The 12232-nt window shown below is 43.9% G+C and overlaps 1 protein-coding gene across 7 annotated transcripts in view; it reads left to right on the forward strand.

The window, feature by feature from the left end:
• ZSWIM8 (zinc finger SWIM-type containing 8) overlaps positions 1-12232 on the forward strand; it is an 88584-nt gene that overhangs the window by 6513 nt on the left and 69839 nt on the right. For all 7 annotated transcript variants that reach the window (XM_084841406.1, XM_084841407.1, XM_084841408.1 and 4 more), the window contains exon 2: positions 5881-6034. In XM_084841406.1, the coding sequence (XP_084697532.1) occupies positions 5881-6034 (154 nt within the window). The remainder of the gene's footprint in view (positions 1-5880; positions 6035-12232) is intronic.

A 12232-nucleotide genomic window follows, 5' to 3' on the forward strand; every position in this document is an offset into this window, starting at 1 on the left:
TCTTCCAGCTGAGCTATTTAAAATCCTAAAAGATGATGCTGTTAAAGTGCTGCACTCAATATGCCAACAAATTTGGAACACTCAACAATGGCCGCAAGACTGGAAAAGGTCAGTTTACATTTCAATTCCAAAGAAGGGCAACGCCAAAGAGTGTTCAAACTACCGCACCATTGCGCTCATTTCACATGCCAGCAAGGTGATGCTCAAAATCCTACAAGCTAGGCTTCAGCAGTATGCGAACCGAGAACTACCGGAAGTACAAGCTGGGTTTCGAAGAGGCAGAGGAACTAGAGATCAAATCGCCAACATTTGCTGGATCATGGAGAAAGCAAGAGAATTCCAAAAAAAACGTCTATTTCTGCTTCATTGACTATGCTAAAGCCTTTGATTGTGTGGATCTCAACAAACTGTGGCAAATTCTTAAAGTGATGGGAGTACCAGACCACCTTACCTGTCTCCTGAGAAACCTGTACGATGGTCAAGAAGCAACAGTAAGAACCAGACATGGAACAACCGAGTGGTTCAAAATTGGGAAAGGAGTACGACAAGGCTGCAGATTGTCACCCTGCTTATTTAACTTATATGCAGAGTACATCATGAGAAATGCCGGGTTGGATGAATCAGAGGTCAGAATTAAGATTGCTGGGAGAATTATCAACAACCTCCGATATGCAGACGATACCACCCTAATGGCAGAAAGCGAAGAGGATCTCAAGAGCCTCTTGTTGAGGGTGAAAGAGGAGAGTGCAAAAGCTGGTTTGAAACTCAACATTATAAAAATGAAGATCATGGCATCTGGCCCCATCACTTCCTGGCATATAGAAGGGGAAGAAATGGAAGCAGTGACAGATTTTATTTTCTTGTGCTCCAAGATCACCGCAGATGGTGACTGTAGCCATGAAATTAAAAGACGCTTGCTCCTTGGGAGGAAAGCTATGGCAAACCTAGACAGCCTAGTAAGAAGCAGAGACATCACCTTGCCGACAAAGGTCCGTCTAATCAAAGCTATGGTTTTCCCAGTAGCAATGTATGGCTGTGAGAGCTGGACTATAAGGAAGGCTGAGCGCCGAAGAATCGATGCTTTCGAACTGTGGTGACGAGTCCCCTGGACTGCAAGGAGGTCCAATCAGTCCATCCTAAAGTAAATCAACCCTGACTGCTCATTGGAAGGACTGATACTGAAGCTGAAGCTGAAATATTTGGCCACCTAATGCGAAGAGAAAAGTCACTGGAAAAGACCCTGAGGCTGGGAAAGATTGAAGGCAAAAGGAGAAGGGGACGGCAGAGGATGAGATGGCTAGATAGCATCACCGATGCAATGAATATGGACTTGAGCACACTCCGGGAGAGAGCGCAGGACGGGAAGGCCTGGCGTGCTATGGTCCATGGGGTCACGAAGAGTCGGACACGACTAAACGACTGAACAACAATGACCTCTTAAATCCATGTGGACAGTTCCCAATGAGTTCAGCGGCACTTACATGGAATTAAATGTTCATAGGTTTGTAGCCCTAACTTTGTGTTCTCAGATCCCAAGAAGGTTAGTTTTTGTTCCCTCATTGGTGATATGGATTTTCCAGAAAAAAAAACCTTTTTTTTTTTTACAAATTAGATTACAAATTAGAGTAATCTGCTTCGGAAAACTTACATTAGAAAATTTTCTGATGCCCTAGAGCCAGGTTTTTTAACCTCTTTCAGCACTTGACAGGTGGGAGTGAAAAAGGGTGAGTGCACTTTTCTATGAAAATGGGTTTGGGAAAATGCAAAAAAAAAAAATCAAGCCCTGTTTTTGTTCAAGAAAAGAAAAGAATTTCTAAAGTGCTCTGACCACAACCAGGGTGGCATTCATAGTGGCACTTTGGAGGGGTTGCTACTGTGCATTTGGGCACAGTTGGTGGGGCTCTCACTGGCAAGGGGCACTGAAGTGGCTTGGCTGCGATTGTGGCTGTGTTTGAGAAGAGCGGCATGGGTTTCTGCTGCTGATGTGGAGTTGCTCGCTAGCCAGTGCCCACTACTCACGATGGGTTGGCAGTGCTGGGTTCGAAGAACACGCAAATCCATCATGGGTCAAACAACCCCAATAATAAGTTATGGGTTGTTAGGGTGGCTTGTTGCCCACGCACAAGCTACCCTGTGGGAATTGGCCTTGGTTTGGACAGCACAACAACCAACTGTGACTTGTCACCCACGATGGGTTGTGTTGTGCGAACACAGTCATTTTCTGTTGGAAAAATTGAACAAAAGTTTTTTTGGGTGGGTGGGAAAAAAGTCCATTTTTTAATCCTCCATCCCAAGGTCATCACATCTCTAGCCCTCCCCAATCAAAATGGCATTTAATATTTTTCTGTGATCTCTGGGCATCTGTTGAGTGGTGAGTTTGGCTCTCCACAACATATGAATTTGTCCATGGCTTAATGGATTTGCATGAATGCACTCGTGCTTTTTTTACTAGAGTGTATCTTAAGGTATGATACTCAAATAGAAAATCAATCCTTGTGTTATGTGTTTTCATAATTAAATGATTGTCCTTTTCATCCATTAGCGCTGAAATGTTTGTAGCAGATAAGTGAACAGCCAGTTTTCTGTATTTTAAATCTGTGTTTTTCCCCGTGCTTCATTAGCAGTGGGCTGTAGCTTACTGTGTGAGAGAAAGAGAGGTGGAGAAAAACTGCATCCTGCTCTGCTTTTCAGTCTTCACGCTGGCACTGTTCTTTTTGGTGTTGTGATCAGCTGTGGAGAGGGGCCATAGCTTAGTGTTAGAGCAGAAGGTCCCAGGTTCGATCCCCGACATCTCCAGGGAGGGCTAGGAAAGAATCCTGCCTGAAACCCTGGAGAGGTGTTGCTAGTCAGTGTAAACAACACTGGGCTAGATGGAGCAATGGTCTGACTCAGTATAAGGCAGCTTCCCATGTTCCTAAAAGGACAAGAGAACAAGGGTCTGCAAGTTTAACTGGGCTATGTAGCCAGCTGTTGTTCCTAGTACCAATAAAGTTTGGCTTGTTCACTTCCTGCTCTAGAGGGGCAAAGTAAGTACATTCATTTTGTACCCATTGTCTCAACAGTGGGTTTTACAGGGGAAGGTGTGTGTGTGAGTGAGTGAGAGTGTGTGTGTGTGTGTGTGTGAGAGAGAGAGAGAGAGAGAGAGAGAGAGATTATAGTAATCCCCTTCCCACCCATAACACTGATGCTGTATCTCAACACAAGATGAAACCTGACACCATTTTGAAAAATGTACTGAAACTATGAATGTGCAGGCTAGTTCTCTATTCCTAATCTATGTCCTTCTCTGAAATGCCTCTGTTCTGGCTGAATAACTGGAATCCTTGAATGTCACTTATATGATTAGCATAATTGCTCACTTGTCAAAAAATGACTTTGTGTTCCTGGATATTGAGAGGTAGTTGTGCAATGAGTACTCTTGCTAAATAAAAGTCAGTTTGTATCCAGTTAACTAAAAGATTTTAGAGACGAGTCCTTTAAAAGTCAGTTTTTTTTAAATAACATAAAAAGGGCAAGCTCTAATGATGACTCCACTAATATGGAAATTATTTTTAAATTATAGTGATGTGCTAATAAAAACAAAACAAAATTCTGCACCAAGAGAAGCTGACTTCTGCAGCCTGTATAAATTATGTGAATTAAGGAAATTTGTGTATTTTCCATATTTTATTCTGCTAGTCAGCAAGAAGGGGATTGAGCTCTGTGGTGCCCTGAAGAACCTCTATATTTCTGTGCCTGATGCCATACTTTTATGGATTTTCTCTGCTCGTGGATAATTGCAGAATACATACAACCCTGGATATAATTTCCCCTCCCATGAAAAAGTTGCTTTGTTAAAGTACAGCTACTTCCGTGAGCACAGCTTGCTGGCCACTGTTCTTTCCCAAAGATATGTCAGTTTGTATTAACTTCAGAAGACTTTTCACCTGAAATACCTTAAGTGCAACTTGAATTCTCTTTCTGAACTGTGGTACATTAACTCTTAGCATTACTCCTCTTGGTTGTCCTTGGATGCAAGGTATGGCAACCACAGCTTGTGGAAGGGATACCACTGTCAGCTACTGGTTTGGAGCTCCTAAATGAGCCTAAAGATGCAATCCTATGCATGTTTAGACAGAAAAAGTCCTATAATTCCTAGCATGCCTCAGGCAGCATAGCTGGCTGGAGGGATACTGGGACTTGTTGGGCCTTTCTCTGGGCGACGTAGGATTGTTCAGTTTCTGGGCTCTGAGGTCAGAACAGGCCTCTGACCTCGGAGCCCAGAAACTGCGCTCCCTGTCCCCTCCTCCTCGGAGCCAGCATGGTTCTGGCTACGTCTCCAAGCTTGGAAACGGAGCGTGGAGATGGGAAAAGGGTGTGGGGAGGGGAGGAGACTGAGGTGGCCCTAGCTTCCTTCCCTCCCCCTCTCAAGTGCTGCTGCTGGACGGGCAAAAATGCTAATCTAGCAGAAAAACAGGGCGGCTGGAGAGCAAAGGTGAAAATCACCTCCGTACTCCAGCTGCATTGCACTGGATACTCAGCAACCTCCGAGTTTGGAAGCTGCCAACTATCTTCATAGGACTGCACCCTAAATCTCTTGTATTGATTAGGGAAAATAGATAATGTATTTGTGTAACCCTGGGCAATGCATCTCTGGTGGAATGCCTGGAGCCAGGGCTGGCCCTGCCATTAGGCCTAGAGAGGCAGTTGCCTCAGGTGGCAGATGCTGGGGGCAGATGGGTGGGCAGCAGTGTGGTGTTAGAGGACAGCACTGTGGGGACTTCAGAGCCTCTGTCCTGCTCCCCATAATTTAGCTTGCGGTCCTCAAGAGTGGCAGAGGACACTACCTCATGGACAGTGATCACTCTAGTTGGCTTATGTATGTGGAATGGGGAGGGAGCAACATTTTATCCTTTGCCTCAGGCAGCGAAATGTCTCAGGCCAGCCCTTCCTGGAGCTCAACACTTTTTGGCCCTGAGGAGCTACAGTAGAGACAGGAGAGCAAGGTTCTGAGGAGGCTGTGAAGGAGAGAAGAGGAATGGATGAGAAATCCTGAGGAGTACCGAGAGTGTGTGTGTGTGTGGGGGGGGGGGTGGCGGAGGGTGGCAACAGCAGTATCATTCTGCAGTCCCACAATTGGTAGCTGCTCCACCATCAACTGTCAGCAATTGCTGAGCCCTGACTCTACAGCCAGAGCCAGGTGTTAAAAGATAACTGTACACTCATGGATTATATAACTTTTGGGCTCCCTTTCCCTCAGTTTTATTATTTAGAGACTTCCATTAAAGTGTTTCTTCATTTGAATGTTCCTTTTTCTCTCTCCCCACCCCCACCCCTGCTTAAAGAAATCCTAGTTCTTGTGTTTGATATTCCAATAAGTTGCTCAGTGTTTTTCTCCCTAGCCCATTTCAGGGAATAGGGGTCCTAGTGGGCTGGAGGTACCACACATCCTATTGGGGCAACATTTCTGCCGGCGGGGTGGTGGTGGTATCTGTCCACTTCTTTTTTTGAGGAGTTTTCCATGCCTAATGTTCTTTGAGAGAAAATGGTATTTTGGTCCTAACTCCTGACAAGATGAGTCCTAGTCCTGAGGTGGGTGAGGTGTCGCAGGTATGTTCCGCTGATTGTGGTGTTGGAAGAAACTGTGCTGGCTGAACATTTTCTGAACATAAATGCAAAGGGGTGGTGGTATTCAGTTCCATCTGGTTGGTAGCCCTGCACTAGTTATCATACTGTGTTGATGCTAGATACGTTAACCATAGTTTCCTGTACGTTCCAAAGATCTGTTTACATGTAAGAGAAAATTTGAGAAGCCCTTCCGCTTAGTGCTTAATTGTTAGTATGATTACATACTTTCTGCATGATTCAGCTAACTTGATCTAATATTTGATATTGTTTCAGATGGGCTGGTGATCCCATTGGTGGAGCTATCTGCAAAACAAGTGGCATTTCACATTCCATTTGAAGTGGTGGAGAAAGTGTACCCACCAGTGCCTGAACAGCTGCAGCTTCGAATTGCCTTTTGGAGCTTTCCAGAGAATGAAGAGGATATTAGGTAGTATCCCCTTGCCTTGACATTTCTGTTATCTTTGAAATAAATTTTGCTTATCTTACATACACCATCTGTGAAGTTGGGAGGCTGGTAATATTTAGATACTTTTAGGTTTTCTCTAATGGACTAATATGACTACTTTCAATTTAGTTAACAGTGTTAGTCCTTTTTATTTGGACTAAATAAAATGTCACAAAGTAGTGAACATACTTTTGAGTTCCCACAAACTCTTCTTCTAGTTGGATGTTAAGCAAGAAAAAGATGTTCTTCAGCATGATGAAAAATACTATACTTTGTAAGATGGAATGGAGGAGGTGTTATGCACAGTTAAACAGGTTAAATGTTGCTCGGTGCAAAGCAGATTGCATCAAAAGCTAGTGACACTTCGGTCAGGCTTTCAGCTTGCTTTTCCACAGGAGAGCAGGCAGTGTAAATCTGTCTTTTGTAATACCTTGATAGATCACTTTGGTAGTACTTTGGCTTATCAGACCCTCAATCTCTTCAGGGTGGAGGGTTTGTTTGGAAGGTTTGTCCCAGGAGACTGATGAATCTTTAGATTCTAGATCTTGAGTTTTCTTGGTACTTTTGCAGGTGATCCTACCAAAGCCTGGTCAATCATAGGAATGAGTAAATGATGCAGGTGGTTGACATGATCAAAAAAATCCTGCTTTTTCTGTCATTGTTGCATATGCTCAGAACCATCATGAAGCTTTCTCAGTGGTCAGAAGGCTGTTAATATCTCAGTCTTCCAGGAGGAGAATAGGACCACTCGATGACCCGCTGTTACCAGTTTGCAAGTCACTTTGTGAATAAAGTCACTTGCTAATGCTCAGACTTAAATCGTTGCAGTTAGGGCTAGAGATATGAAGGCCCAGAAAAAAACCAGAAAAATGCAGGAAAAAAAGTTTTTTTCCCCCCAAGAACTGTTTTTGTTTTTTCTGCAAAACTGAACAGCTTAAGATTATGAAATATTTTTGTTTAGAATTTAAGACAAAGTATTTATATATTGTTACCCAGCCTTTACTCCCCCAAAATGATTTCTAAAAACTATGTAATAAAAGCACTTTTACAGAAAGACGAGATGTAAAATGTCTGGAAATACAGAAGTGATCGGGAAAAATATTTTTTTTAATCCTCTCTGTATGATTTCCAACATAGTTACTTTATTCCTTATTAAAATAATTAACCTAAAGTATATTTTACTGACATACATTTATGCTTAGTTTCCCAACATGTCAGTAAAGTCACTATTGTGCATTCTTGACAGTAAATGTGCATCCTTGGCAGTTTCACTTTGTTATGTAGAGTCCTATGTTTCTGATGCTGTAGCAGTCATTTAATGTAGTTCTAATATATTCAGACAATAATTACAGATGTACTAACCGAGTTTACTTTTAAAAGTTTTAAAATATAATGATAATTTTATGAGAAAACTAATCATAGAATAGTAGGGTTGGAAGGGGTCTACCGGACCATCGAGTCCAACCCCCTGCTCAATGCAGGAATCCAAGTCAAAGCATCCCTGACAAGGGGCTGTCCAGCTTCATCTTGAATGCCTCCAGTGTGGGAGAGCCCACCACCTCCCTAGGGAATTGGTTCCATTGTCATATTGCTCTAACAGGATGTTTTTCCTGATGTTCAGCCAGAATCTGGCTTCCTGACACTTGAGCCCATGATTCCATGACCTGCGTGCTGCGATGATCGAGAAGAGATCCTGGCCTTCCTCTCTGTGGCAACCTTTCAAGTACTTGAAGAGCGCTATCCTATCTCCCCTCAGTCTTCTCTTCTCAAGGCTAAACATGCCCAGTTCTTTCAGTCTCTCCTCATAGGGCTTTGTTTCCAGTCCCCTGATCATCTTCATTGCCCTCCTTTGAACCCTCTCCAGTTCATCTGCATCCTTCTTAAAGTGTGGTGCCCAGAACTGGCCACGGTAGTCCAGACAAGGCCTAAACAGTGCTGAATAGAGGGAAACTAGTACTTCCCAGGACTTGGAAGCTATGCTTCTATTACTGCAGCCCAAAAGAGCATTTGCCTTTTTTGCAGCCACATCACATTTTTGGCTCCTGTTCAGGTTGTGATCTACAACAATGCCACGAACCTTCTCACTTGTAGTAGTGTTGAACCAAGTATCCCCCATCTTGTAACTGTGCATTTGGTTTCTTTTTCCTAGTTGCAGAACTTGACATTTTTCCATATTCAATTTCATTCTGTTGTTTTCTGCCCAGCACTTCAGCCTATCAAGATCACTTTGAATTTTGTTTCTGTCTTCCAGGGTATTAGGTATCCCGCCCAATTTTGTGTCATCTGCAAATTTGATCAGCATTCCCTGCACCTCCTCCTCCAAGTCATTAATAAAAATGTTGAAGAGCACTGGACCCAGGACTGAGCCCTGCGGTACCCTGCTCGTTACTTCTCCCAAGTTTGAGAAGATCCCATTGATAAGCACTCTTTGAGTCCGATTCTGTAGCTAACTGTGGATCCACCTGATCACTGTTTCATCTAGCCCACTTTGAGCTAGTTTACTCATCAGGATATCATGGGGCACTTGGTTGAAAGCTTTGCTGAAGTCAAGGTATATAATGTCCACAGCATTCCCACAGTCCACAAGGGCAGTGACCTGATCAAAAAATGAGATGAGATTAGTCTGGCAGGATTTGTTCTTGACAAATCCGTGTTGTCTTCGAGTCATTACTGCATTGTTGTCAAGGTGCTTACGGGTGGATTGCTTTATAATCTGCTCCAGAATGTTCCCAGGGATTGATGTCAGACCGACTGGTCTGTAGTTCCCAAGTTCCTCCTTTTTACCCTTTTTGAAGATGGGGACAACGTTAGCCCTCCTCCAGTCATCTGGCACTTCCCCCGTCCTCCATGATTTCTCAGAGAGAATAGACAGTGGTTCTGAGAGTTCTTCTGCCAGTTCCTTTATTACTCTAGGGTGCAGTTCATCTGGCCCTGGACATGTGAACTCATTCAAAGTAATTAGATGTTCCTTGAGCATATGCCTATCAATCTCAAGCTGCAGTCTTGCCCCTTCAGCCTGTACTTTGCCTTTGCTGGGAGGTCATAGGCCCTCTTTCGGGAGAAGACTGAGCCAAAGTAGGAATTGCGCACTTCTGCCTTTTCTTTGCCATCTGTTATCGTTTTGCCATCCTTATTTAATAGTTGAACTACCATTTCTTTGCCTTTCACTATGCACTTATCTGAAGAAAGCCTTTTTGTAGCTTTAAGCTTCCCTCGCTAACCTCAGCTCGTTCTCAGCTTTAGCCTTCGTGACACCATCCCAGCAATTCTGTGCTACCTGCCTTTACTCTTCCTTTGTAACTTGGCCTTCCTTTTCCTATATGTGTTGTTTTTTGTTTTCACGTAATCTCTGAGCTTTTTGTGAAGCTGCATTGGCTTCTTCTGTTGTCTTCCACCTTTTTTCTTGTTGGAATTGTTCATAATTACGCTTTTAGAATTTCCTTTTTTTAAAACTCCCACCCATCTTGGACTCCTTTTCTCGTTAGCGTCGCTTGCCGTGAGACCTCACTTATCATTGCTCTGAGTTTATTAAAATCAGCTTTCCTAAAATCCAGGGTATGTGTTTGGCTGTACTCAGCTTTTGCTTTCTTTAGAACCAAGAACTCAAGTATAACATGGTCACTTTCCCCCAGAGTTCCTGTAACTGCTACTTTATCCATCGAGTCATCTCTGTTGGTTAGGATGAAGTCAAGGATAGCCGATCCTCTAGTTCCTTCCTCCACTTTCTGTAGGAGGAAGTTATCCGCCACACAAGTCAGGAATTTCCTGGAGGGGCCACATTTTGCAGACTTTGTCTCCCAACAAATATCGGGGAAATTGAAGTCCCCCATTACTACTACATCATGCTTCCTTGAAACATTGGCAATTTGCTTTTCAAAAGTTTCATCCTTGTCTTCCTCTTGATTGGGTGGGCAGTAGTAGACGCTGACCACCATGTTGCTTTTATGCTTTGCTGCATTTATTTTAACCCAGATGCTCTCGATGGGGCTACCAAGCTCATCCTCCTGTATTTCTGTACAGAGATATGTATTTTTCACATACAGTGCAACCCCACCTCCCTTTCTGTTCCTCTTGTTCTTTTTGAACAAGTTATATCCTTCAATTGCTGTATTCCAGTCATGGGAGTCATCCCACCAAGTTCAGTTCTACCTATCAAGTCATAATTTTCCTCCTGTGTTAAGAGTTCAAGTTCATTCTGTTTGTTTCCCATACTCTGGACATTGGTATCTAGACATCGAAGACCATGGGTTTTATAGTCTGGCTTTCTTCCTACATGTGTCTGAAGCCTACTGTTGGGCACTATTAGAGTTGTTCTCTCCATTGTGGTGCATGAGCCTTCATCCATTGTTACCCCCAACTTTACGTCTCCCTCACTTGTAGGATTCAGTTTAAAGCCATCCTGATGAAGTTCTTCATGCTGTGGCCAAACAGATTCTTCCCAGCCCTTGTGAGGTGCAACCCATCCTTTGCCAACAGTCCATCTTCCAGGAAGTATAGCCCGTGGTCCCAGAATCCAAATCTCTCTTGTCGGCACCACCTTCGTAACCAGTCATTCACCCAGAGTATTTTTCTTTCCCTTTCCATCCGTCTTCTAACTCCTGGAAGGATGGATGAGAAAACTATCTGGGCCCCAAAGTTCTTGAGTTTCCTTCCCAAAGCTTCAAAGTCTGATGTGATTTCTTTGTTTCTAGATGGATGAGAAGAAAGGGATACCTATCAGTGGGCTTTATGAGTGTAGGCAACCCTTCAGTCACGCCTCTAATCTGTCCTCCAGGGAGACAGTATACCTGGCGAGTCCATGGGTCTTTGCGACATACTTGGGTTTCAGTGCCACGTAGCAAGGAGTCTCCCAGTACTACTACTCTTCTGTTCTTATAGAATCATAGAATAGTAGGGTTGGAAGGGGCCTACAAGGCCATCGAGTCCAACCCCCTGCTCAATGCAGGAATCCAAGTCAGAGCATCCCTGACAGATGGCTGTCCAGCCTAGTCTTGAATGCCTCCAGTGTGGGAGAGCCCACCACCTCCCTAGGTCATTGGTTCCATTGTCGTATTGCTCTAACAGTCAGGAAGTTTTTCCTGATGTTCAGCCGGAATCTGGCTTCCTGTCACTTGAGCCCATTATTCCGTGTCCTGCACTCTGGGATGATCAAGAAGAGATTCTAGCCTCCTTCTTGTTGTAGGCCTCAATTTCATTGCCTCTGCTTGACTGACCTTCAGCCTCTTGCTCGCTCTCATGAGGGGTCCTCTGCAGGCTGTTCTCCAGTCTTATCCTCAAGTACCTGAAAACAGTTCCATTGTTCCACTGCTTCCACTGGTGTGGAGTGGCTTCTGATTCTTGTGCTCCTGTCACCCTTTTCCAAGGAGTATCCTCTACTTCATTTTTCCTCACCTCAGCATTTTCCTCTTCTGCCTCAGCTTGCTGTTGCTCTTCTAGCTTCTGGTCTTCACTTTTCTGCTGTAGTTCTACCGTTCTGTCTAAGAACTCTTCATGTTCTCTGATTCCCTGGAGGGTCAACACTTGCTGCTCCAGTCCTCTTACTTTTTCTTTTCCACAGTGTCATCAGCTTGCACTTCTTGCACATGTAGCCATGTTGATCTCAGTCAAGAAAACAAACACTGCACGAACCTTTCAGGCCACGACCACTGGAGAGTCTTTTCCTTCCATAGTCTCTATTCCCTTTATGTTTCTAGCTTCCTAATTGTACTGGGATAGCCTGTGCCTGTCCTCTATTCACTGGAGGTTAACAACAGAGTCCCAGATTTTTCCTTTCTTTCTTCTTTCGCTGCAACTCCCCTGGCAAACTCCTGTTCGCTTGCTCAGATTGCTCACTCTCTGGGAGCTTGCTTGCTTTTATAGCCCCTAGACCACTGGGGCAGCTTCCTCTGCTCGGGGACAGGAAACTAAGTCATACTTAAAATAACTTTAGGAACAGAAAGGTTGCTTTATATTCCTAAAGCAGCCCTCCCGAACCTGGTGCCCTCCAGATGTTTTGGACGACAGTACCCAGGATTCCTGACCATAGGCCATGCTGCCTGAGGCTGATGGGAGCTGAAGTCCAAAATATTTGGAGTGCATCAAATTGGGGAAGGCTGTCATAAAGCAATAAAATGACTTTAGGTCTGTAAAGTTCACTAAAAAAAAGTATTGATTATTTTTCAATTTTTCAAAAAAGTTCAG

This window comes from Heloderma suspectum, chromosome 3 (genome assembly GCF_057233095.1).
Source record: "Heloderma suspectum isolate Gila_16-S chromosome 3, 16-S_ref, whole genome shotgun sequence".
NCBI lineage: Eukaryota > Metazoa > Chordata > Lepidosauria > Squamata > Helodermatidae > Heloderma > Heloderma suspectum.